Genomic DNA, 27,787 nt, shown 5'->3' on the forward strand with positions numbered 1-27,787 from the left:
ATAGAAATAATCTCTTTAATTTATTCTTTATGTTTCTTTTAACCAACAGCAGCGAATGATTTTAGAAACTGGTGGTTCATGTTAAACTCTTCATTTTTCTTGCTTTGTTTTTTACTTGGATTCTGTTAAAAGTGTCATAACGTGGGTGGCATTTTAAAGGTTACTGGAAAGGGTGGGGATGTGATTAGCTAATAAGGGAGATGAACTTTCTGGCAAAAATAATGAAGACTTTGAAGCAAACAGAATCTGGATGCCTGTAGTAAAATTGCATTAGATGTAATGAAATCAAAGTCAGTATTTAGGCTATCTCTGTAAATATAAAAAAAAAAGAAGAGAAGAATCAAACGGATGTAGTTGTCATTTCAGTGACAAGCATGCCCTGATCCTGGGCATTATGGCTCTGAAATTGAGAATAATTATTCTAATTTGTTTTATTACATTAGCGTGGGTAGGAGGGAAGAAAGGGCGCTTTCTTTTATGGCTTTCTCATTATTCATCGGCGAGCGCGGCGGGGCCAGGGCTCCCGGCTCCCGCGCTGGGGCTTCATGGGAATTTTTGGAAAATGATGTCTGCAATGTTCTGACCTTTGCCGTCCCAGCTGCAGCCTCCTCCTCTCTGCAGGGATCCCACACTTGACTCCTTAGCAACCTCCTTTGTGCCTCTGATCTCTCTCCATTTGTCTAGTAATAGCCCTTGGCAGGAAGACTTGTTGTTCCTTCGGTGGCTGTAAAAAGGCCGGGAGCCGCTAATGCCAAGTGCTTTTGCAAAATCCCTTTCACCAGCCCTTGCAGCGCCGGCTTCAAAGTCAAGCAGATGCTGGTGCGGTTGTGGTGGCTTCTCAAAGGGTCTTTCTGGTGGCTGGGGCGGAAAAAACCAGCAACAAATAAACCAAAGGAAAAATCAGCACCAGTGGCTTCTCTTTCAGAAAAGCGTTTTCCCATCCGTTGAGGTGCTTTGCAGTTGTGTTTTGTGGTGATTCTGGTTTAGCTCTGGACCAACCTGCGCTGGTTGCAGCAGAATCTGGATGTTCACTTGTTCTGCAGGTGGGACCTGTCCTGTGGGTTCACAGCCTTGGGGACACCTAAACCCCCTCTCTGGCTGTGCAGGAGGTTGCCAAGCAGGCAGGGTTTGCTCACCTGAAGGCTGGTTGTTCCATAGAATCATGGAATCTCAGGTTGGAAGGGACCTGATCATCTGATCCAACCTGTCTTGGCACAAGCCTGGTCTAGACAAGCTGGCCCAGCACCTGTCCAGCTGAATCTTAACAGTGTCCAACGCTGGGGAATCCACCGCTTCCCTGGGGAGATTATTCCAATGGCTGATTGTTCTCATCGGGAAAAATTTCCTGCTTGTGTTCAATCAGAATCTTGTACCATCGCCCCTCACCTTTTCCATGGGACTCCTTGTACGAACGGATCTCCAGCTGCTTTGTACCCACCCTTGAAATACTGGAACATCTGGAGCCTGGTCCTATAACTTGCTAATGCTGGACCTGAACTGATGTTCTCCAGATGATGGGGGGGTGCTCAGACCTGAACAGGGCTGGTGGTGGGTTCTGAACTGATGTGAGAGGTACAGAATAAAGCTTCTTGAACAGCAGAGTCATGTGAGGAGCGTTAGCTTGTCATTCTCTAGCTAAGGAAGAGGTATCGTAGCCTGTTATTTCTCTCTCTTTTAATGGAAGAAGCAGGCGAGATTTGAATTACCAGCTGTTCATGTAATGAGAGGTTTGTATGAACATCAGGTAAAGCTCTTCTTAAAACCCTTAGTTTGCTACTGTCAGAGTTATGGAAAAAGGTTTCCAAAAAGCCTAAAACCTGTGTCACATCTTCTCTGTGTGGCATTTTCAGGAGAAATGAATGAGACACCCCTTTGTGGCATGTTTAATCCGCGGAGCTTGAACCCTCTGGCAGAGCCCGCGTGCGGGTTTGCTTAGGTCTGGCCCAAATCCATGCCCAGCCCTGCACCCGAGCACTCTGCAGTTGGACATTTGGCCTCAGAAATTATGCAGATATTTAAAAGTATGCAAACAACCTCCATAGCCATAACGTGAGCTCGAGGCATAAAAGTACCATAGAAAACGTATTGAATTTTCCAAAAGCTGGAGTCCTTGCTGGTCTGGGGAGTTAAATATTTTTCTTTTAGGAGGTATATTGGAAAAAAGTGGCATAAAATGATGTTGTGGGGCTCAGCAGCAGTTTGACACGTCCCGCAGGACTCTGTTGCTGCTGCAGGGTTGCACCCTTGAGCATCTTTCCCCCAGTGACCGCAGCATTTGGGCATGAGATTTATTACTGAGGTAGAAATGAAATGCAGAAAATGTTCAAGATTTATCCTTTCAAATGCAGAAAGCTGGAGCAGACCGGGCAACCTGGTGTTAGAACAGCAGGAAAACTCTTATTTCTTTGGTGTTTCTGTTGTGGTCTAAAGGCGGTGTGTCCGGATTTGAGCACTTCGGGTACCGAGGTCTGGCTTTGTAAAGCTCCTTCCTCTTCTGTTAATTGGGATCTAAATTACAGCTAGTTTGTCTTTAAAACGCACTGATGTGTATCTCTGGGAGCATTTCATATGATCAGAAAAATTAAAATATAAAGTTTAGGATTGCCCTTCGTTGAGAGCTTTTTCTTCCCCCCCCCCCCCCCCCCCCGCCGCATTGTGAAGACATGGAAAGAAGGTCTTTAAATTGACTCTAAATTTATAGCGCGGGTGCCCCGTACCCCACCCTGCTCTGCGGAGCCGATATCAATAGGGGTTTTGCAGACATAGCTTGAGTCACCAGGCTTCTTCTCGGCTTCCCATGCTATTGGCCTGTCTGTACCATTTTTTTTCAGAATTAATTTTGGGCTGAAAAAGTCTCAAAGAGTGCTTTGTTCCTTCTTGACACTCATTCCGGGCGAGGGGGGGGGAAAAAGAGGAAAAAACCGTGGAAAATCTGACATCTGCATTGTAGAGAAAAATCAATAGATAGGGAGGAATATAATTATCCCCCACTCCTGAAAGAATTTTTAAGGTTTTTTTTTTTTTTTTGTAACAGTGACTCACATCAGCTTAGAGCTTGAATGACATTTTAATTATTTAGGCTTTTTTTGGTGTCATTTTGCGTCACCGGGGCGCAGCAGCCTGGAAGGGGAGCGGTTGGGCAGCGCCGTGTGCGGGACACGACAAGGAAGGATTTGCCGTGTCGGGGGTTGAGTCGCTTCCTCCCCCCTGAATCACATTTGCTGGCATCCAGTAAATAAGGAAACAGTTTATCTTCACTGGAGATGTTTCACTTATACAAAGTCTAAAATCCATATGGAGCTGGCCACCGGTTGGCAGACTCTATGTTCAACAACCTACTGCATTTGAAGGAGAGTTTCTTAGTCGTAAAGAGTTTTCCGCATGCTTAGTGAGTTTTATAAACCAGGCTGGTTCGGTGTCTTGCTGGCCGGGTCAAGTCCTGCAGCAGGCATGAGGGTAGATGTGGGTTTTGCTAAGAATTTGCTGGAAAATACTTCTTTTTCCCTCTGATTTGCTCAGGTAGGTCCATGGCTATTTTTTCTGTAGTAAGCTGGCAAAGGTAATGGTGATGCTGGAGGCAAAATAGTGTCTTGTTCCATGTAGCTGATATCTCTAGTTGACATGTAAAATAAGAGCACAGTGACAGATGTTATCTGTGACACCTGCAGTTTGTCCAGGGCGTTCATCAGCTGAGTCTGGGAAATGCCATTTATATGTGATGGATGGGAACTGCAAGGGACCAAATGGAGCAAGGGAGAAGGTTTCGAGCGCTCATTTCATTCTGGATGCTCATTCAACCCGGGGTGAACACTTTATAGTTCTCATGCGGACGGCAGCGTGAGATTTCTGAGTGTGGAATGGGCCGGAGCCGCAGTCAGCTGTAAATTAATATGACAAAGATCTCAGCTTTCCCCCTTCCCAGGCCAGGATTTCTTATGACTGGAAGGGGTTTGTGTGCATAGTCCGGCTGCCCCAAGCTCAGCCAAAATCATCAAACCCTGGGGTCTTGGTAGCCACCGTCCCATCGGTATGAATTTAATAATTCTGGTTAGAGCTGGATTCAAAGCAAGGCCACGGAGGTGAAAGGGCAATTGCTGGTTCACTTAGCCACCTGTTTCCTTCCCTTTAGCTTATATTTAATTTGTATTGCTGAATACCTTTCCCTTCTGATATGCAAGGCTTTGAAAGTCCCTTCACCCACCCCCAATGTGCAAACAGAGCTGGTGTTTCTGGAGGTGCTTGGTTTTCTCCTGGGATGTGAGCATGCATTTGCCTTTATCAAGAAAATAAAAATACACTTTAAAAGCCATTTTCCTGTCACCCCCCAACACATACATACACTTAATAGTTTTATCTAACAATTAGAGTAGATCATAAAAAGGTAAAAGTTCAAAAACGTTCTAAAAAAATCCCTATCATCCTGCCCATTAGTCTCCAGTCCTTATGTCAAAATAAATGCAGGATTAAAGTTTTTAGGTGATGCTACCAGGAGGTGGCTGGAGGTATGAGACCCGATGGCCATGTCTACGTGTGATTTTGGGGATGCGAGCCCTGCTCTCCAAAGTGCTGCTAAATGATTTCTTTTCTTCCCTTGTTTTCCATTTGATTTGCCCATCTCCTTCACCTTTTGAACTCCACTTAATCTTTGGCCCAAAAATATTCCTTGCAAGATGTTTGTAGCTTATGTCCAAGTGAGAGGAGGGTCTTCCGGGTCTTCTGGAGTCTCGTGGGGTTGTCCCATGGGCATGTCCTCTGGCTCCTTTTCCTTCTGGTCCCCCGCAGGACTTTGTCACATCCACAGAGAAGGCAGTTTGGGTCCATCAGGGATGCGCTCGCTTCTGCTTGTCAGAGAGCAGGGGATGGGGGTTTTCCCCCGTGCTTTGATCTGTGGTATGGCAGCATAATCTGCTGCAGCTGTGGAGCCTGGGCCAGTTCAACATACACCGAGAAATTTTGAAAATGGATTGGGAATTGTTAGCAGACTGAAAGAAATCCGGGGAATGTCAAACTCCAGCAGATGTGGGGATCCCCATTTCCTCCCTTCCCCGTTCTGTCCTCCTGTGCTCACTTGGATGCAGATGCCATTGCTCAAACTGAGTTTGCATCTTCCAGAGAACAGGAGCTGACTTCCAGAAATGTCAGGAGAGTCCAAATAATTCGGGGAGAGAGTGTAGAAACAGAGTCGACCCGAGCACGGAGCAGTCGGTTTGTCCGATGTGTCCGTACCCAGGATGCGCATCTCCATACAGCAGGATTATTTAGCGAGCTCCCGTGGCTCCCTCTCTTTTCATGCTCCTCCTCAGCAGAGATGATGCTACAGGGCACGTGAGTTTTTGTGCCCTTCATACTCTTGTTTCTTGGTCCCACTTCATTTGAAAACTGGAAAACTCACGTGTGAGCGTGGGAGTGGAAGTGGACTCGAAGACAGCAGCGGGTAAAGAAGATTTGAAACACCCCCTAATTATGAGAGTGGGAGTTTTCTGTGCTGAAAAACAGATTTGATATTAAAAGCTCTAAGTGACTTTCCTGTTTGAAAGCTTTGTAGTAAACAAAACGTGATTAACTCGCTTAGTGACTCATTGCAGGAAGCATTTCAATTTTCATTGTGGTGCTTTTCTATCATATACTTGTTTTAATTATCCCTGCCAAATAATAGAGCTTGATAACAGCTTGGGCAAGGTAGGAGGGAAGGTCATCAAGATAGCTGTCCTTTTTTAATATTCCAGCATTCTTACACAGAGCCTTCCTGAGCATCTGTCCTGCCACTGACAGGGCTGTCGGCTGCGGCACATCCTGCGAGATGCTATCAATGTATCCTGTAATTTTAGAACAGATTTGAGGGGCAGAGCGAGCTGCGGATGATTCGGGAGGGGGAGATGAAGCTGTGACTGTTGACAGATAGTCTGTCTTGTCCTTGCCTCCCCGGCTCCAGCCGTGCAGAGTGATGGAGAAGAGAGTGATGGGATCTGCTGAGTAAACCACCAGAGAGTAAAACCGCGGAGCAGCCGCGGTACCCACTGCTCTGCTTTCCCATCCCTCCAGTCCGATATCGCTTTGCATCCATTGTGCTTTTATCTGTGCCTTTCTGGACCAGCTCTGCTGGGGAGGTTGTGTGGTGGTGGTGCTGGTGGGGGGGTGGCCCTTTCATGATGCTGCTGAGATGCAGACCAGTGTATTTCTAGATCTGAGCTCTATCTCAGCTGTGCATGGAGCCCCCCCAGCCATCTCCATTGTAAGACAACAACATGTGTGAAGTTCGAAGGTGCTTCTCCTGCTGCAAATGTAAAGAAGCTTCAGGATGCTCCTGGTGTAGCCTGCAATGGGTCCTTACAGAAACTCCTTGGATTTTTCTACTAAGGAAGTCAGGAACATTATAATTAGGGGCAATGTCAGAGGTAGGAAAATACCCCCTAATTGTATGCAGATGATAGAGCTGGTTCAGCCTTTTGACCAGCGAAGCTTTCCTCAATTTGGGATATTGTGATTGTAATCAGGGACACACATCAAAGCTGACCCGCATACCTTGGGGCTGGCACGGCTTGATTGCAGCAGGCTCATCCCTGCCCAGGTGTCTTTCCTGCTCTGGACGACTGATTCCTTTCTACTCTTCATCACCGAGGCAAAGAAATTTAATCCCAATATTACTGCCAGCCCTGGAATGGACCCACTGATTTGGAAATTTCACCCTCTTGTTGCCCTGAAATATCAATGCACAGCAAGCTCTGATACCTGCTTATTTCATCGCCAACCTCTAACCTAAGGTGGAGCAGACCTGTCATTAGCGCATTCATCTGTGTTTAGATCTGTCAGCTTCCTTCCCCTTCTTCTCTTTTGTTTCTCTAATTACTTTGATTGCATCTCTATCCAGCTCAGGGGTCCCCATCCCAGCCTGTGTCACTATTTCCTTTTCTACAGGCAGCAGAGGCGGCTTTATGAGAGGGAGACACGATGTGTTTAGGTAACTTTAGGGAACTTTTCGCTGTGTTTTAACATGTCCCAGTGGCGGAGCCTTGACTTTCCTATTGCTTCTCCATGTTCTGCACCTCCCGGCCTCGTACCCAGCAATGCTGGAAGCTGATACTGGGAGCACTGGGTTGCTCGTAGGTGCTCCACAAAGGCTCGGGTATGGGTAAAGCATCTTCCAGCACCCTTAAAGCGACACGTCGTATTCCACAAATATTTTGCGTCATGTTTTCCATAAACATGCAGTGGAAGGAGCTACGTTGGAGCTCTCGTTGCGTTATGATCCCTTGGGGACAGGGCCTGGGCTCCAGATGTGCCATGGGGCGTCATTCCAGCTGTTACAGGCTCCCCTGTACTTTAACCAGAGTATTTGGCACCTTGAGATAATACCTTGACATACAAGGTAAAGTGAAATAGAGTATTTGTAACAGTCATTTTTGTCTTTTTTATTTTTCCCCAGGGTCTGATCAAAATTCGAGGAGATCGCTGCTGGAGAGAGTTAACGTGCATGGATTATCACTATGAGGTGAGCGATCTGCACATTAAAACTGATTTCTCTTGTCTAGTTTACTTCAGTAGATAATTTTGCCTAACCTTTCCTCTTCTGCCAGGCAGCTCTCCATGTTTTCTTTCTTTATTGTTGCCTTCCATCTCTGGCAACACCGTCAGTGTCCAGGGGCCAGCTCAGTGATGTGATTTTTTTCCCAAGCCCGATTTCTTTTTCCCTCCCCTCCCCATCACTGACTGATTCAGGAGCAAACCTGAGAGCTCCCTCTATAAAAACATGACAGGAGAGGAGCAGAAAGGACTTTTCCGTGGCATCGCGCTGAATGCTTTCTGCTTATGCTCCCAAAATGCAGACATTTGTAGATAGAAACAAAGCGTCTCAGTGCTCACCAAGATGCTGAGCGTTAATCGTTAGCAATTCAGAATTATATGGTTTTATCTTTTTGACATCTGTTTCAGTGATTACATTGCATTCTGATTATAAACTGTGGTTTGTGTTCTGGCTCTGAGAGTTGTCTCCTCCTTGATTACAGAGAGAGGGAGCTCGGCTTCCCCTCTCTTTTTACCTGTATTTTTGCATTTGCAATTTGTATGAACAGCGTTAAAGAAGAAATCACTGCATACAGCAGCGTTCCACAGGGCAAGCAGCTCTGCTTTAACAAAGGAAACAGTACTGAAGCAATATTCCCATCTCCAGGTCAACATCAGCACCACTAAAACTGGCGCGCTATGATATAACACCTCTGATTGATAATCCATGTGTATCTAACGAGCGGGTGCGTGTGCCGCATCCATTGGCAGGAGGCTGTGAAGACTCAGCCTGGTGCTGTGCTTGTACTGGGTTGGTAGGACCTGGGCACCAATCTGTGCCACCGTCACATGGTTATTTTCAGCCGGTCAGTCCCTGGAGATGCTCCTTTGGGGTGATGTTCTCAGCGGAGCTTCCTCACGTCTAGAAACCATTTCCCGTTCCAGTTAAAGCTGGCACAGCATGACTTCTATGACCTGCCAGATGTGTTCCATGGTGTCTCCTGTGAATTATGTTTTATGGGGTAGACACGCTGACGGTAGAAATGGGGACATCTCTTTAGGACCTCTGTCTTTCCACCCTTGTGTGAGGAAATTGTGTGCCAGGGACTGTGTTACCAGTCCTGTTACAGGATCAGGATCCCTCTGTCCAAAACTGGAAAAAGAACCCTTTATTTTTTGCTCCTGTGACTGAGTTAACTGGTTGTATGTTTTGAAATGGAATTTTACAGGTCCAGAAAGCCCTGTCTGCCTCTTCAAGTTTCATGCTCCTTTATTTTCTTATCATTTACTTTTAAGGGGGTTTCACCCACCGAATGCACATCTGACCTTTGACGAAGGCTGATGCTCAATTAGCTCACATTGGACCATCCATGTCCTGCTGCATTCCGAGTAAATCTTTGGATGCAAAGCCCCTTCAGTGCTGTCGTTCTTAATGCAGAACACAAAGGTGACTGCGGTAAATTGTCCTTCATTTTTAGCCTGGGAGCACAAGGGCTCTGCTCCATCTACCAGGCACCTGGCAATGGGCAGAGAGAAACCAGCTCACAGCTGCCCCCCCAGAGCTCCCGACCAGCTCCGCTGTGACCCCAGCCCACAACAGCCAGCCTGCGTCATCCCAAATATTCCAAATCAAAACCAGCATCAGTTCTGTAGCCCAGAAAGCTAATTAAGACCATTCCCGTCATATCCATAACGCGGGATCCCCAGCCTGTGCAAGTAATTGGGAACAGGGGCAGGGAGCAGATTGCGTTATCAATATCAATTATTTTAATCCTCACAAAAGAAGCTGCAATAAAAGGGAAATGAAAGAGGCCAAACTTTGTCTGCCAGTGGTAACAAAGGACTGTGGTTCACCTGCTGATCTCAACCAGAGGGAGGAAGAAAAGGGTGAAGCCGAAGATACCTCTGTGGGAGAGGGAGGGAGCTGGGAATCTGCTCGTAATTAGGACGATAAAACTGGGTATTGGACCAGCTTGTAAGTGGACCTGGGCCAAATGTAGTCTGCTGTGATGTATGTTGGCCACCCCAGCTCTCCTGTTCCAGTCCTGAGCTGCAGTCCAAAATCTACATGGGCTTCTCTGCCAAGAGAATTAATGAAAACACATGGGCTCCATCTCTCACGTGGGGAGCGCGCACTGCACTATTTATTTGTAGTGGAACCAGCAGCTATGCTCGTGGAAAATAACATTTCCACTTTTGTCAGGAATCATGTATAAAATAGTAAAATGTTGTTATGGCTCGGGTAATTAAACGGAGCGTATTTTTCCTCCATCTTTCCTTTCTAATGTGTAGGGCCTTAATCCGAGCCTTTATGGAGATCTGCTCCTCAACTGAGGACTCTCTGTTTAGAAGGCTTACGATCTGTGACGCTGTGTAATTTGGAGAGGGAAACGGCAGAACGCACGGTTTACATGGGAAAGGTATTTTCCTACCAGTCTAATGCTTCTCTGATCCCTGAGGAGTCAGTGGGCTCCAGTAAGTGTGGAAGAGAAAGACAGATGCTGATGGAGAGGAGAAGACTTTATGACAGCACCGCACACAACCTGGTGCATGGAAACTACCAGCAGGCTGGGATGAGGGTAGAAACACTTGGTAGATTAATCCTTGCTCTGGAACTCGAGTCCAGCTTGGCAAGACACGGTGAACAGAGTGTTTAACCTCCTTCTGCATTAGTTTCCGTGCTAACGTGGCCCAAGGCTCTGAGGTAGGTGGGTACGTTTATGCCCTGGTTTGCACAACTTTGGGGCTCCTGGAGCTGCACGTGCAGCGGTGTCCACATTGGCATGTGGAATATGGTGGTGACTGGCAGGTGAAGTCCTGCGGTCTGACATTCCACGGACTTCATTTATCATTTGTCGGGTTTGCCATCATTTCGGATGGCTTTTTTTCCATATAAATCCCAGCAAAAGGACGGCTTTTGTTCAGCAGAACCTGTTCTGATGCAGTTAATGCAGAGAGAAGCTGCTTCTGGGGTTTAGATCTGTTTGTCATCATGATTATTAAGCATTTATCTACTGTGTACACAATGGTTTACAAATATGCGAGCAGCGGTTTGCAGACTGGAGCTCGATTTCTGCTTCCACTGGAGCTCATGGCACAGGTCCCATGGTTCCCTGCTTGTGCGAGCGGGGAGATGCGGCAGAGCGCGTCCCCCTGTCCCTGCCCGTCCCTGCCTGCATTCTTTGTCCCCTGCAGAGTCCATCAGCTCCCTCCTATAGCCAGGCTCCCACACGCACCAGGGAAAATGTCCACTATGGAGTGTTTTCTGCCACTCGAGGCTGTTTCTGGAGCTCACAGAGTTCATAGGATGCTGCCCGGGCATGGGCTGGAGCAGCTTTCTACCCGCTCTTGGTGGGTACCAGGACTGTGACCCACACAAGGTATCGGGGAGTGCCAACCTGCTCCCCAGGGACCTCTCACCACCCCATCCTGTGCCAAGCTTTATCTGGCCCAGGCTTTGCTAATTCTGCGTGTGCGGCTTAGCTGGCACAAGCACAATGTCTTAACATGCTCCAAATGGAGAAAATCCTCTTGTGCAAGACCTGTATTTTAAAATCTCTCCACCAAACTTGCAGCTCTCCGGCCCTCGCGCTTGCGCTGCACAGCACCTTGCAACCATATGTCTTGGCACGGGCCGGGTTTGAGTGGCACAAGCAGGAGATGAGCGTTTCTGACCCACCCAAACGGAGCCCGCGGGTTTGGATGCTGGTGGTGGTCTTGGCAGAGCAGTTAAGCAGATAATCTTAGGGGTTTAGAAACTGCAGAGTCCTACGTGGTCACATCTATCGCATCTCCCCGTATCCCAGTGCAGACGTACTCCCCGTGGGACGCGATCCAGCGATGCGTTTTCATAGTGGCTGCCAAAGGGTTGTTGCTTTTTAATTACGGACAGATATCTTGTAAAATTCAGCCACCAACTGGTAGGAACAGCTGCCGAAGCAGCTGCTGGGGCGGGTGGGTGAGGGGAGCGCCCCGGGTGTCCTGCTGCTCCGTCAGCTTTGCACCAAAACCACGCAGGGCCGGTTTTAAGATAATTTCAGGATATTCCAGAAACATCTAATTGTGCTAATGGCATTACATTGGTTTCAAGAGCTCATCAGTTGGTAATGGAGGGGTACAACTGGTGCTGTGATCGGAATGTAGGAACAATTTTCAGTGCTCCAAACTATTGTTACCCTTGTGGCAACCAGGCTGCAACGGCGGAACTCAATAATACTCTGAAATACTCCTTTTTGCAGTTTGATCCAGCACCACATAGAGGTGAACCACATGTTACTCGTCGCACCCCAGACTACTTCTTGTAAAGAGATTTTAGACCCGTACAGTATTGCCATGAACCGTATGTTGACCTAAAGAAAATGGAAAGAGCAACAGTAACTCCAAAGCGTCAGAAAATATTTAACATTCAAGCTAGTTTTCACATGCCGAAAGATGTGCCGTATTCAAATACAAAGCCTCTTGTTGCCAACAACTGTGACCACTCTAGAACGAACCAATCCATCGTGTGCTGAAGCAACATTGCTAGTCAAGAAACCAGTTTCTGGCATAGCGCTATATGTAGTTACTTTTGCTTTCTCTGAGAGACTGCAGATAGTCAGATGTAGCCATGAACACCTTGTGAATACATTTAACTTTCCGTTTAGCTATAGCTTTACACAGCATGACTGTAGGTAGGGGTAGCAGCAAACAGTCATTGGAACTTAACGAACATTTTAAAAATAAGTACCAGGGCCTCATATTTGTTCTGAAATTGTTTTATTTTCAGGGAATACTGTTTAATTGTCTTTATTTTTTTATATCTTGAAATTTCATATCTTTAAGATAATTTTTAAAGTGGTGTTTTGAAGAGAATGCTGTTTATCCAAGAGTTTCTTGATGATTTGCTGCAGAAAGCCGGGCTAGGATGGCAAACTGAGTACTGAGACAAATATGAGGGAGAGGGATAAAGGGAAAGTAAAACAAAAATGTGCTCCTGAAGCAAGAAAATCTTTGTCAGCGTTGAAAATAAGACCCAGGACTTGGTTCCCTGCTGTGGAGTTATCTGTAGGTGCTCAGGGTGGGTCGGTTGCCACCGAGCAGGAAAGTCTGATGGACTTTGCTTAACAAGCCTTAACTTAATAACCGAGGCCCATTTTAGTTGGGTGCTGCTGAGAAAAGCTTTGTTCTTTAGGTAAGATGCTGCGCAGCCACAAAGGTCACTTCTTGTGATTTGTACAAATTGTCACTAATCATCCCGTAACTGTTCTTCTTCAATAGAGTCTGTCAATCAGGGCTTCCCGGAGAAGCGCTCCGGAGCAAAACATCTTTTGTAGCTAATTAGGGGCTTGCTGACTGATAGCAGTGCTGATAAGATGAGGAGGAAGCTCCAACTGCTCTTTAACTGCCTCTTGGTTTCTTTTCTCCCTTCTCTTCACTGTATTACGCCTTGTTAGGCTTTTCATCGAGCTTTTTCCAGCCTATTATGAAACAAAAAGTAAATTATGTCTAGCAATTCATTTTGATAAATCAGGAAATGATCTGCGTGCACGATCCCTGATGTCTCAGGATGGGCTCGATTCCAACAGTTTGCATTGCTGGAAGCAAAAATGTTCCTGACAGGGAAGCAGGGGCTTGGATCTCGCACTCAAAATGTACGGTTTAAAGTTGCAAATTAATATGAGGGAAACGGTGCTGAATTAAACAGAAAACAGGAATATTTAAAAGAAGTAACCATTCAAAGCATTTTGGAGATCTTTTTAATAACATTAGAAAATATTTATGTTGCATCCTAAGTTTACTATCATTGGCCCTTTACAGAATTTTCTCCATTCTGGAGGCAATAAAGGTGAATCCTGGCAGGACTGATGGTCACAATAATGAATTATTAAGGCAAACAAAACGTATTCCCTGGGGAAGTCCCAGGCCTGGCTGTGATGAGCTTTCCAAAACTGATGTGTTCTGGGGGAGGAAGCACAGATCTTCCCAACAAGAGCCACCAAAGGGAACCCAAGGAAGCCACCTCGGTGTTCCTGGCACAGCGCGGCTGGGATGGTTTGTTCGCACATTTCCCCTCGCTGGTGCAAAAGGGTCTGGTTTTATTTCATCGAATGCAGAATAATTTGTGTACCTGCTCCTTCCTTCATGCAGATGTGACCTCGTGCATTTTTGCTGTTGGATTTTGCTGGTTCCCCATGGGACAGGAGGCGCTGGGTCACAGTAGCTGAGTTACCAAAGTCAAAGCTGCTTCTGAGTCCAGGCACGTGTGTTATCGGGTGAGGAGGGACAAGATGCAGCCTTGACATGGGGAAATGGGGCAGATTTTTGCAAAAGCATTTGAAAATACTGTGGAAGCCCAGCAGTCCGGGCTTGGAAGGCTTGGGCTGAGCTCAGGACTGCCAGAGACGTGGCCATGAGCCCAGGGTGGCGCTGCCCTCAGCATCTCGGAGGGTTTCAAGAAGTGGCCGTGGGATTTGGTGGAGGTGCTGTGGGTTTCTGGGGCTGCTCACGGCCTGTCCTCACTTGGAACAGTAAAATTTCTACCCTGGATGATGCGTTTCTGTGAAAATATGAGTAAAGTGGGTTGTGGTCCATCTCCACGTTGGAATCTGAAACCGCTGTTGATGAGTCCTGTGTAAGGAGAGCAGGGAGGAGACATGGTCCTGCCCGTGATGAATTATAAATGCAGCTTGTTTTCATCTCCTGTTGCAAAAGCAAACTGTTGTTTGAGTGAAGGTGGCTGATACCAAAAGGAAGAGCACGCTTCAGTTCAGCTTTTTTTTTATTTCTTTTTTAAATTTCCATTTGGTCATAAGTTTTGAAAAATGACCTTTTCAGAGGCATAATTGGAAAAACAGTTGTTCTCATTCACATGTACGGGAGGGCTGCTTAGTGTGAGTTTGAAGCTGAGGATTAGGTGCTTTCTTCTGGTTTTTGGTGATTTGCATGATGTCAGTGCTGGGACTGGAGGAAGGGCCAATTCCCGACCTTGTCTGTGATCAATTAGGTAACAGGATCCATCACAAGGTAAGTGCATGAAGCAATAATATTGGCAGATAAATGTCAACAGGACATCAAAAGCTTATTACACTGTATCTGGATTCTGTATCAGGCTGCTCTGAGAAGATCTCTATCCGAGGCAGGTTTCAGATGATCCCAGTTGCTCTGTGTTGGATGCGCGATATCTTTGAGTGCACCTTGCTAGAAACATTGGTTATTCCCAGTTTTGGGCTGGGCTCTGTTGTTCTAATAATAGTTAAATGTGCACATCCCTTAAAAAGAAATGGAACAAATGGTTTTAAAGGCAGAATTTGTGCTCAGCTTGGGAAGATGGGTATTGCTGGGTTTGCACTTTAGAAGATGTAATGATAAATATCAACATTTTTGCCCAGTCGTGCAGCTTTTTAAAAAGCAAGAAGGAATACAGGTATTCCACAGTCAGAGGATGCTCTGGAGTAACTAAGGTAATTAATAATGCTGGACCTTAAGCAGAACAAAAGCAGATTTCTCCTACCTGCAGGGACGTGGTAGGTGATATTTTATTTCCAGCGCTATGTGCTTGTGAGACTGAAGCTTTGCTGTCAGCCGGGGTTTGGTCCAGATCTCTGGCTTGTATTACCCTGAACAGCAAAACCGACAGACGAATGGTGAAATCCCAACCGCCTCCACATCAGCTTCGGTTCAGCTGTATCATCTTTGTCGGGACCATGATCCCAGCAGCGAGTTTGGGAGAAGGAGCGTTCGGTCAGAGAACTGTCGAAATAAAAGGTAGAGCTGCAAATCAGCATCAGAAAGCAGAGCAGCATCTTTGGCCCAGGCTCAGGAAACCACATAATACTGAAGTAAATTGGGCGTAAGCAGGTGCTGAGAGAGAAATTTTCCAAATAGGTTTTAAAGGAAACAAATGTCAGGAACTGGAGGGATGGGATAAGCACACAGTAAGTGATCTCTCCCAGACACGGGCGGCAGAGAACTCGGGATTTTATTTATCTCTTTGCTGCAGTTCAAGAACTGCTTTTTCTTTGAGTTTCTTCACCAAAAGTAACTGTATTAAAACAAAAAAATTAAAGTGAGCAGCCGCTGTGATTCTCACTTTGGTATAAGCCGAGCAGGTTGGCAGCACCTGCCACTTGGGTCACCCACCGCTTGCCCCAGCTTTCCCCTGATTTCCAGCAATATTAAAACAAAATAGGATAAACTAGCGAAAGTTTAGTGGAAATGCCCCCCGGGGAACTTTCCGTTGTGAGCCTTTTGAGGTTTTTGAAGCGTAGGAAGACATTATCCCACCCCGCTGCCGGGATCAGCAGCAGAACTGTCAGTCACACGCTATAAATGCATTGGGAATATGCCAATACCGTTTTCAGCAGTAATACAATTCCTCTTCCTGGATTCTTTTTCTGTTTTTCTTAAGGATTTGTTTTAAGCCTGGTGAAAGCTTCCTGTACAACTATTGGATTTCATCTCTTCGTTACACTCTCCCACTGTTTCAAACTCGTTTACAGACCACCCAGGACCCTCATCACTTGCCTTAAATATTCTCTTTTCTCTTCCTCCTCCCTCTGTCCATTTGGTCTTTTTCAATCCTAATCAGATTAATCCTTACGAGCCACATAATCAGCTCTGGAGGCTCTGCCTCTGTAGGTGGTTTGTATCTGCTGGCAGATTCTCCAGCTGACATGGGAAGGATGGAGCCCATGGAGCCCATTGCTCCCTTTGCCTACGTGGGTTGTGGGGAATAATCCACCGCTCACAAAACCTTCAGGGCCCAGGAGGCTTGTCAGTTTTGCAGATAACAGAGGCAATGCTCCGGTAATTATTTAAATTGTGGATTTATGAGCTAGTTAATGGCGTGTTTTAAGAAATCTGCAAAGAGAAGAAAGATGACAAATTTTAGTGCTATCTGGAAGACAAAAACGAGAGGGGAAAATGGCAGAAGGAAATTTAAGAGCTTTCCAGTCTTTCCAAGTAACATGTCTGTTCTCTCTCTCGCTTTATGGATGGGAATTGCTCAGTTAGCCTCCCCGATGTGGTGTCAGCAACTCCTCTGTTTGTACCACAGCATCTTGGTCTTCCAGGCTCCAGACCTGGGTCCTCCAGGCAGGACCGGGACCCTGTGCCATGATGAGGCCACCTCGACACCCAGCCTTGGACTTGCTCACCCGGGTGTTCCTACCTCTACATGCTCCAAATGGTCAAAATTGGTCTCTATGGCAAGAATTGTACTAGTTTTTTTATCATCCTTTGTGTCATTCATGGACATTCAATACTCTCTTCTCTGGTCTCCAGCTACAGTCTTGAGCGGGTTGGTCTTCTTATCCATTCCCACCTTCCCCAGTGTTTGCAGGGGTTTAACCGTCATTCCGCTTCCCTTGCTTTGGAGACTTTTGGAATGATGCAGACTGCTGGTGTCTGCCAAAATGCGGTGCTTTTCTTTGTCCAAAATGTTTGCTCTCAACAATCCAGAAGTCTTAAGTGAAACTAAAACCTGAACGCTGTGATTTCATGTAGTATCAGCTGCAAAATGGTGTGTGCAGAGCTCCAGCGTACAGTTAAATTATCAAAAACCCAGCCTACATCCTAGCCACGTGCTTTTCCAGGGAAAGCAAAATAACTGTGTGCTTTTAATTGCAGATAAAGGTTTAAACAAGTAGGGTGTTGGTTTACAAACTGGTGCTTTCTCTTTTGGAGATCAGCTTACATTTTCATCAGATTATGAAAACGTGCTACAGTTTCATTTCTTCCTTTGACTATTAAATGTGTTAAATTGTTTAATGAATTTTCACATAGTAGATAAGTCTGTCCTAATTTAATAAGTGAAATATTGAATTTGTCGCCTATATAACAGCACACACACAACCAGGTTGTGCTGAAGAAGCTGCATTCCCAGCGGTGGGTGTGTTTGTGCATCTCTCATCCTCTGGTCTCTCACAAGGATTTTCTTATGGGAATAACCATAAGGAGCTATTCCAGTTCTCAGGTTAGCACTATATTAATTATTTCATGCACCAGAAGTTTTAAGTTCAGCTTGAAGTTTTATTTCCATAGAGATGTGGGTCTGTCCTGGAGAAAGACCAACCATTGGCAGAACTTCATAAATAGCAGAACCCTTCCATTTGCTGGTAAAAGTCTGAATTATTTGCGTATCTTTTATTTGCATTTAATTTATGCTGTTTCCATGCAATCCTCTGTGTTTTCAAACTTTCTGTGTTTAACATACACTTAATTTGATTTGCAGCACACAGGTAATGTCACTTCAGTAATCGGGGGCTGATGGCCCGATACAATTCCCATACACATTTCTCTCCCTACTGTAGATCAGGAAGAATTCCACTTATTTCTCCAATGCATTTTTGTTCTGTGTTGTAACTGTTCCAGTGCTCACAGGAAGCCCTTGTAACTCTGTAGGAGGAAGAACATGGCATTGAGATGGTGCAGGAATGAGTTAATAGTAAGTCTCTGCTGTGGTGTTTTCCTCCAAAGTCGTGTGCGCCAAACTGACCTTTAATCTTGGAATATAAATCACTTTCCAGTCCTATTATTTGTAAAATCCTACAGGCTTGCAAATGCACAAAAGAAGCCTTTGTCTCTTATTAATTTAATTTATAGGTTAAAGTTTCAAATCAGTGGCAAGCAAAAGCTGATTTACTATTCACTTCAGGAATTGCTGTTCTGGAAAGCACGGCATTTGCTAGACTGCCTAGAAATTGTGATATGTAATTAGGAGCTTCAGTAATTATATATAATGTTATATAATTTACTTATCTTTTTTGGTATGTATTATACATAAAAGCTGGGAGGGTAACTTGATGTGGACTAGCTCTTTCAACCCTAAAAACTCCGCAGATCAGTAGAACCACTGTTTTTTGTCTTATTCTATTAACATTGTGGCAGGATCAATGTTTTCAGGCATTTGAAGTTGCTGCCCTTTTCTATTTTGTATAGAATCACATCATCTCTTGCACAAAACCATTTGTGCTACAATGAAAAAATAGCCACTTCTGTGATAAAATTTAGATAAACGCAGTAGTGACCTTTTCCCCACCAGCTTAAAACAAGACAACCCTTCCTAGTTTTTTTTAGTTGGATTTAAACTATGAAGCTCCCATGTTTCTCTTCCCGGAGTTCCGAGTGTTCCCATCAGCAGTTCAGACCCATTTCTTCCACTTGGTGAGATTTCTAGTTAAGCAATTTTGTAACTAAGTTTTCTACTCTGTCTCAAAATAACTAGAGACAAAGCAATAAAGCTCCTCCATAACCACGCTGTCGTACCACATTCCAGGGTAAGAGCTTTGGCTGCTCAAGGTGCTCACGAGAAGCTTTTACCTCGTGACCAGTTTACACGGAGAAGCAGAGATGGTGAATTGTTGAAGCATTATGGAAGTATTTGTTTCAAAAATGGCATTCATCTGACTCATGTCCATGAATTCACTTATCTATATTTTCCAAGGATCATATTCTTCCTCCTCCCTTTCAGCCTGTCCGTCTTGATGGCTAAAAGGGCTTTTATTGCTTTCGCATTAATCAAGATGTGCGACAGGATTGAGCTGGATCCTGTCCAATTGGGCTGAGACAATATTGAATTTCGAACTGTCATGTTGGATCCATTTGAATGTAACACAAGCCCGTTGGTCTCTGCAATCAATCCGTGAGTTAATAATCCCAGCCCGCGGTGGAGGGATGTCCACCTTGCCCTGATGCTGTGGATACACCAAAACTCTGCTGAGGTTCCATGCTGGGGTTTCCCCTCGGATGTGGAGGGCGCTGAACAAAACCTCTGTGGGACAAGCAGGGAGAACGTTCTTTTTCTCTTAGAGCTGTGTTCAATGAACTCACCTTCCTTAAGAAACCTGTTAACATCTGGAGTCATGCTGCTGGTTCTTCTCGGCGCCCCCCTGGCTCAGCACTGTGGGCCATTGGTGAGTTAGGACCAGCATTTAGGGGCATAGATCTAAGGAAGGAATTGTTGCCTCTGAGGGTGGTGAGAGCCTGGCCCAAGTTGCCCAGAGGGGTGGTGGATGAACCATCCCTGGAGACATCCCAGGCCAGGCTGGACGGGGCTCTGAGCAACCTGAGCTGGTGAAGATGTCCCTGCTCATGGCAGGGGGGGCACTGGGGGAGCTGGGAAGGTCCCTCCAACCCAAACCATTCCATGATTCTATTACTGCTTTTTTAACTTCTGGGTGTCAGGCCATCCCTGCGCACACGGAGGAGAGCATGGGGAGGCATGAACCCGCAACTGCTGGAGCCGAGCAAAGTCTGCTCTGCAAATAATACTATTAAAGAACATTTATTGAAATATAAAACGTCAGTTGGCTGTAATACTCACTAGTCTAGCTGCATCACTTGCCACTGAGAACGTGTAGGTTTGTTGGTAGCTCAAGGGCCTTGCAACAGTGTTCATCTTGTCTGATGAAATTTCCTGTCATCTGTCTAAGGAGCAGAAATAGTCTTCCACACAGGAGGTGGCCCACGCTCTCTGAAATGATCTACGATTGGTAAGTCCTTAAGGCAAGAGTTGCAATTAACAGTTTGCAAGCAGCCCTCAATGGAAGTCTACTTGAATGTGTTACCCTTAGCCCCGAGGCAAATAAGTGAAATATTTTAATTCAAGGAGTTAATTGCAATTTTAGCAGCCTTTCCATCCCAAGTTTGGCAGATGATGTGAAATGCTGCCCTGCTCCGCTCTCAGCCAAATGGTTGGGAATACCGGGGCAGATATTGAAACCCAGCATGAGCAAGAACAGGCTGGGAGTGTTTCTTGACTCATTATGTCATTCATTAATGATTTTTTTAGTAGTTCTGCTACACTTCAAGTTGCTGCTAATCACCATAAAGAATATTTCCAGCAGCCCCATGAAGAGATAGTGCGGTCACATCCTGAGGTCTCTGACCATGATTCCCCATCTCCCTTTGCCCTTGCTCACCAGTTCTGTTGGTAAACAGAGCTGATGGACGTTTCCCAGCCTGTTCCTCCTTTTGAACATTGAACCTGAACTATCTGAGTGCACGAGGGATTGACAGGAGAGAGCGGGAGCCAAAGAAAACTGCAGTAACCTCTTTTCTCTGCCAAAAGAAGTGAAAGGATAATGTAGCGTGTAGTTATCAAAGGGTAGTTTTCTCAAAGCCAGTCAAACCTGACTTTCCTAATTGAACTTGGGTTTTATTAGATAGAGGGCAACTTGCTTTTGTGACTTGCTGAGATCAAAGTTCGCACGAGGGTGCGTCTCCGAATTCCTGCCCCCTGGTCTTGTGTGCTGGCCTTAGGGAAACTGCTTCTTCCAGCACTTATTGTCCCAACTTTGATCCCACCAGAGGATGCTTGGGAAGGTCCTACAGAGATTGTCAAGGAGAGACTGAGGGTCCCAAGGGAGGATCAACTCCCGAAACCCTCTACAGGCAGCAGCCGACCCCTCTCCATGCCAGGTGCCTCAGTTGGCTCCTGGAGCTCCGAAGTTGATGTTCTTCTACCAAACATGTTTTTGTCCTTCCAGTGGTCCCTGTGCGGGAGCCTTGCGGTGCAGTTGGGAGGTCCTGGGGAACTCACCATGTCTTGGCCAAATCCTGCTTGTCAGAGGTGCTGAGTGTTTCCAGCAGGTTGATCCCTTTGTGTCCCAGAAACCTGCACACACTGAGTTTTAAAACAGCAATCCTTTAATTCCTTAAGCCACTAGTCTGAATTTCACCATGGTCTGTGAATTCGTCATCATTGAGAATTTCCTTCAGAAGTTTCATAAGAAATGCAACCAGAAACATGCCTTTTAAAAGCAGGTTTTCTCCATTAACGTGTTTCACTTCTGCAAAACGTTTGATCATCAGTATTCCTCTGTGTATGTTTGTGTACAATTTTCATCAGGCTGCTCCTGCCGTACATTTTCCTAACCACGAGCAGGATCTAACAGTGCTTTTTATAACTCCCTTTTGCAGTTATTCATGCCAAATATGCAGCAGCAACGCATGTGACCCGACTGTGCTACCAGCAGCCGAGCGTTAGCTGATTACCTTGGGGGGATGTAAAGGCCAGCAGCAGTTAACGAACATGGCTGGTTAGCGACTTAAATATTGGAGATTTGCTTTCTATTGTTTTATTACTCCTGTAAGTCTCGGCAGTATGATTAACATCAAACCCATCGCTTTCCTCATTACCATAATGAGTTTATCAAGCTGATGGGCGAGGGTGAAGGGGAGTTCCGGGGATGGTGGAGTATGATGCTGCACAGCAGCGAAAGCCACGTGTGGTGTGTTACGGGCTTTAAATGCCCAACTTACCCAACTTGAAAGCGCTTTTGAGATTTGTAGTTGATACATTTTCTTATTTGTGGTACAGCTGTAGGTAAAAGGAAAAGGGGCAGTCAGAAGTCTATAAGAGTTCAGTATGGGGGGTTGTTTTTTTGGGGTTTTGTTCCTTATTTTGCGGTGTTTTTTGTTGTTTGTTTTGTTTGTGTTTTTTTGTTTGGGTGGTTTTTTACTTCTGATGTTAAAGATCTTCTAAAGGTGGCAGTTAAGCAGCTTGGGTGCTTTTGAGGATTTTATCCGTAGCTTTGTCCTGTTTACTCTCTTCGTATCTGTACCCCATATGAATTATTGGGCCTTGCTCTTCTTTTTAGCTGGAATAACCCGAGAGTCACCCAACACGGAGGGTCAGGAGTGGGAACTTGAGGTGCACAAGGGAGAGGCTGAAGCACCGGTATTTATTTCTTGCTTGGCACCGTCTCCTATTTTGTCTGACAAGGATGAATCCGGGTTTCATTTTATGTGCTTTGCCTCCAGCAAATCTCAAAGGAGCTTGTGCCAGCCTTGAGACCTTTCAGCCCGTCTCCTTCTGAGAGCGTTTTCTTTGGGCTTTTAGCGGGGTTGCCTCTACATCAAGCGTGGTATGGGTTTAATTTGCTAGTTAAGATGTTACTGACTTCTCCTAGATTTCTAATGTTTCCTCTTCTGCGAAATCTTATATGTGACCTATACAGGAGCCGTTTTGGCTGGGAGTTTTTAGGAGAGCGCTCAGGAATTTCTGACTGTTTCTCTGGCACTTTAGTTCAATTTACACTGTACACTAAAGAAATAGTTCCCTTTAGGTTAGGATAGGTTACACGCTCTCCTCTGTGGAAGAACAAAGGACTGTCTGTTCCAACGAGCACGGTTGTAAGTCGGGAGGTGATGCTGCAGACGGTGAGGATGCGAGATGGGATTTTGAGGATGTATTTCAAGTTTAGGGGGTTGACAAGCAATGAGAACATCACGATAAAACAGAACGCAAACAACCCCTTAAATACTGGGAATGTAGGGATACATGAGGTGGTTAAAGCGCAGGGTGTGCTGGTGTTTGCTATAGGGACCCTGTGGCAAACCCATCGTGCTTTGGGGCGCTGGATGCGAGTGGGCAGCGTGTCGGTGCTGCCTGGGGCTGTGTTGGTGCCTGCAAACGGCTCTGCCTTCATCCAGAGCCTGCACCGGCTCCTCCACTTCCCTGGGATCACATATTTCTACCTCATTTGGGTTTTTTAAGTGCTGCTGAGGTACTGGTCAAATGCCGTGGCTGAAGGTGATGGCCAAAACTGGGTGAAATGGCTTTATTTTGTTGTTAGCATCGGTTATTTAACCAAATGTTCATGGGGAACATAAGGTTTTGCCTTCCCTGAGTTGTCCTAGGTGGTCCCTGGTGTTCTGCACCTTTTGCTGCTCTTTGATCGTGTCCTCTGCAATGACCACAGGCAGATAGAGCCTGTTCCTGCATCTCGGTGGCTGGGGAGCCCTGCGTAAGGGTTGCTTTAACATCATAAAATCACTATACAGCCACAACCATGGTGTCTTTTCATGCAGACTTGTGGTCCTCCTCCGTTTTAGAGCCCACTGGAAGCACATTCCTTGTCCGTGTTCCCGTGGCTCTGGTGCACACAAACCCCTGCACAGTAGCGAGCCCTGACCGCTCTCGCAGGACTTTTCACACTGGGAGAAACGAACCCCCGTGGGCCCTTAATAGGTGTTTTCATGTTTGGTTTAAGGAGGCTCCACAACATGCTGGTTTTATGGGTATAACATTTGCATGCACCAGAGCTGGGTTTAGGGTCCCCCTGGGATGCATGGCCCAGTTACTCCCCCAGTCTTTTCTTGCAGAAGTTGTATTTAGAGGTAAAGCAGCTGTAAAATTGTATAATCTCTCCTCTGCTATCAGATGTTGATGCTGGAGTGTAGGATTGAAGACCACAAAAAAGCTAGGCGGTGATTTTTACCCTGGAACAGTGGTTGAAATGATGATTTGAAGTTTGTTTCTCCTGCTGTTAACAAAACCACTGCTTTTGATCCCAAAGAACAGGTAGAGCAGAGCTGGGCACGCATCGCTGAGGGTGTGGAGATTTCAGCACCTGATACCACGCAATGGGAGTTGACTTACTAGATCTCCTACTGCTCCTCTTAGACAATCCCAGGCCTATGTCCTTACTCTGCACCTGGTTTTGTCCAGTGAAAAAATGAATTTTCATGGGTTTTGAGGGGGCTCTGCCTGGACTCAAAGACCGAGATCCAGCGAGTCATTCAGAAGGTCACGCACATGATGAGCACAGACCAGCAACCATCGGGATGTGGTGGCCTGTGTGGTCAGTTGGGGGGTGCGGGGAGAGAAAGGCTCTGTCTGAAGCCAGATGGGTGAACAGAGCTTAAACATTTAAGAACTGCCAGCTTTGGATTTCAGCAGAGCTGGTAAAATGGCTCAGGAAAGAGTGAGCACTGGCAAAACCAGGAGATGGGGCTGGTTGTGGAACCGAGAGATCACACGTGTCTGATGTGTGTGTGAGTGCCGGAAAGGTGACAGCTGGGTGCCATAGGAGTATTTGATTTTTAGCCAAAAACACACTCTTAAAAGCATCCCGGGAAGGATTCCTTGCAGATGCAGATGTTCACGTTCGTCCTGAGTATCCCAGGTGCTGGCAACCAGCGTGTCCAGGGGAGCTCGGTCACATGTCGGTGGGTAGTAATTAACTCATCATTTAGCATTGGGTTTTAATCATTTTATGGCTTCTGAGACAGCCCAACTCTTGGATTACTGGTTTTTTTTTGTTGTTGTTGTAGTCTATTAAGAAAACTTGCTGCAGGATTTGGCCCTACCTGTTGAATAAAATTTATTATAGAAGATATTGAGGGCTTTGTCTTGTTTTGCTTACAGATGTCCCGGGATAAATTATATCCATGTTATAGGACTGTGAATGTATGTCTGTGACAGCAGCTGTTTTCGATAAACTATAAAATGGCCCGTCTCAAGTAAATTAAGCACAAATTTTACGAAACAATTATGCATCGGCCTTTTCATTCCCTTCCCTCAAAGTTTGAATTTAATTTTATTGCTTGAGATTTAGCAGAAATTTAATACTTTATCTTCTTCTGAAGAGCGAACCGTCTCTCCGAGGCCCAGCATTCCACAGCGCGGATTTTGGGTTCCCAGCACAGCTGATGCTTTGCCAAATTTCAGTTACTCTGTACCCAAGCTTAGTGGCTGGTTCAAACTTTTGAAGTTTGTTCAAGAATGTGCTTTACGTTTAGTTGCATGGCACGAAAAATTCCTTCTTTTTAATTTTTCATTGAAAGCAGCCTTTGGTCAGAAAGCCAGACTCAACCAAGACGTCATGAGTCACTAATCTTTCCAAATGCTGGGTTAGGCCTGCAGAGGTATCTGTTTATTCAGCAAGGATCCCAGACCTATCTTTATCGAAAGAAAATGATTTAGAGCCACTGATGCAGCGCGTAGTCTTGTGGTTATTAGATGAGTATCTAATCCACTCCGCAGTGGGGATGCGGTCCTTCAACTTTACTAATGACAGGAATGTCATTAATGTCTGTGGGGCTTGGTGTAGTAAACACTTCCATGTGAGAGAGTTTTGACAGTTCGAGATAGGAGTTTTATGGACGTTTGTGCATAAAAGCGCCCACCAGCGCAGGGTTATTTAATGCATGGTTGAAACAAAATAGGATTGATGTTGCTGGAGAAGGAAAACCTGGCACGCAGGTGGAAGGGGAAGAGGGTTTAGATGGTGTTGTGGGCATGGCTGAAGCCTAGGGAACCCTGAGGTACCGTATCATGAGAGATGTGGTGGGTCTGCAATACTGAATTGGGATGTGGTGGGAGAGGAGGACTCATAGGGGCAGATCTGTAGGAGACCGGGCTCCGAAGCTCCAGCTCCTGACAGCACAGCTCTTGTGGCTTTTGGCACTATTGGGTGCATGCAGGAGATCTGTATCCCCAGAGACACAATTGGGAAGGAAGCTGATACTGTTGGAGCATTCTGCAGGTGTTCCCAGGAGGTACCTCTTGGATCAGACCATGGTGTGGGTCCAGAGATTGGGCTGCTTCACGTGTCGTTGAGCCACAGGTTTTGATTGTCTCCGGGAGACCCATGTGGTGCTCCCCCATAGTCCTGGAGCAGCCCAAACCCTTCCTTTTGGAGAGGGTAAGGCCTCCACCGGCTTATTTTGTTGTGCTAAACCAAGGGTTTATGGAAAGCTGGGTACTTTTGTTCTTTGGAGGCTTCACATTTGTCTTCTGCTTGGCACGGATTTATGGATTGAGCGTGAGACATGAGGTGGAAATCTCAAACAGGTTTGTGTGTGAACGGCAAAATTAGCTTGTACTGCTGTCCTCTGTGTTTGGAGTATCTGCAGGGACTCGAGCACAGTGAGGTGCAGGCAAAGTGTCCCCTTGTCCCTTTACTTTCGGATCCCAGCATGGAGCTGGGGACAGACGATGGGGTGCCTGGTGTAGCTCCCAAACTGCGAAAGTTAATTTGTTAGAGCCACGTCAGACCATGGACACGCTCTATATTGGCAAATATGGTTAATTGTGGTCTTTATGATATGGTTGATCGTGGTCTTTATGATGTGCTGCTCCATGGAGTTACCCCCGCCTTGATATTAACACTGTGGGGTAAAACTCTTGGCTTCAAATGCTTATTTCCAGTCTGCTCTCTCAAAGAATGTCCTTTGTTCCTTTCAACTGAAATGGTGCAGTTTCTGTGGCGGGATAGTGCCCTGGGCTGTCTCGTAGGAGGGTTGAGGTGGGTGGAAGAATGATCACATTATTCCCCGTAGACATGTGGTTAACTGCACATGCGGAGGGGCTGCTTTTATGGACGCGGGCGTCTGCGAGAATGGCTGGATTTCTTCTGATTTGCAGGGGGAGAAGCGGGGAGCGGTTTGGGTTTGCCCCAAAGGGCTTCACCCCAAAGGTGGTGAATATATTGTAGCGTTTGCCTTGGGTGAGCATGACTGTTGCGTGAAGGTCCCCAACTCCCCATCGACACGTTTGCAGACAACTCTGAATTGCGTCGCTTTGCGTGAGTTTGTGCCAGAGCTCTATTATTTTAATGCAGCTGTTACTGCGTAAATCTGTCCATATCGCGGCATACAAACAACAGCGTTTTCCCTTTGCACTTTAAAAAAACCCACGGCATTGTTTATTCCTCTGGATTTTGTCCAGTACCACTGGGCATCTCCTGCTCAAATGCAAAGACTGAGAAAGCAAGTCCCATTTTAAAACAAAATAGGAGATTGTCTGCCTTTTGAAGTAATTCTGTTTGTAGGGCTTTTCTAGAAGATGTTATAGGGTAGCAAGTGATGATTCGATTAGGGGCAAGCAATGGATACAGGGACTCTCAAAGGTAGGGACAAGCGTTTCCGCATGGGACACTCGGGCAGGTCCCCAAGGCATGTGGCACTGGCAGGAAAACCATTGTAAAGCCATTAAAAGTGTCACGCTTCTTATCTGCTTTTTGTTTATTAGGAGTGGGAGGGGAAAGGCAGCAAATAAAGCAGTGTCACAAGATCCTACTTGTAATTGAGGGTCCTAAATTAATTAGCTATGGTGAATGTTCTGCATGGCTTTGTCTGTCCTCGGAAGAAGGAGCCTTTGTGCATCACGGCCGCAGGCTGCCCAGGCAGGATCCGCACATGAAATACCTGAGGGCATCACGGGGCCTTTTCCTCCTTCTCTTATTTTCACACTTCTCTTCCCCTTTCCTTGCCTGTCCTTTCAATTTCTTTGAACGGGGTGATTTACTAACATCTCTTTTCAGCGTTGCTTCCTCCTCAGCCCCCTCACATTCCCCTTAATGCCTCTCAAATCCACAGCAGCTGTAGCGTTATCCCTCTTGTTTGATTTTTAACATGGGAGCTGATGCTGTGCATTCCCAGCCTGGTCGATGCATCTGGTCCTTTGCTGGCTCCTCTCCCCGGTCTGACCCCTGGGACTGGCACATTTTTGGTGACGTGCTGCTTGTGCTCCTCTGCTGTGCCTCTTCATTTGGGGCTTGCTGGTTTCTCTCTAATGTTG

At 46.1% G+C, this 27,787-nt stretch overlaps 1 protein-coding gene across 1 annotated transcript in view; it reads left to right on the top strand.

Moving 5' to 3' along the window:
• LMF1 (lipase maturation factor 1) overlaps nucleotides 1–27,787 on the top strand; it is a 180,466-nt gene that overhangs the window by 61,961 nt on the left and 90,718 nt on the right. The window contains exon 5 of the mRNA XM_080354157.1: nucleotides 7,424–7,489. Coding sequence (XP_080210283.1) covers nucleotides 7,424–7,489 — 66 coding nt within the window. The remainder of the gene's footprint in view (nucleotides 1–7,423; nucleotides 7,490–27,787) is intronic.

The sequence above is a fragment of the Nesoenas mayeri genome (genome assembly GCF_963082525.1).
Source record: "Nesoenas mayeri genome assembly, chromosome: 15".
NCBI lineage: Eukaryota > Metazoa > Chordata > Aves > Columbiformes > Columbidae > Nesoenas > Nesoenas mayeri.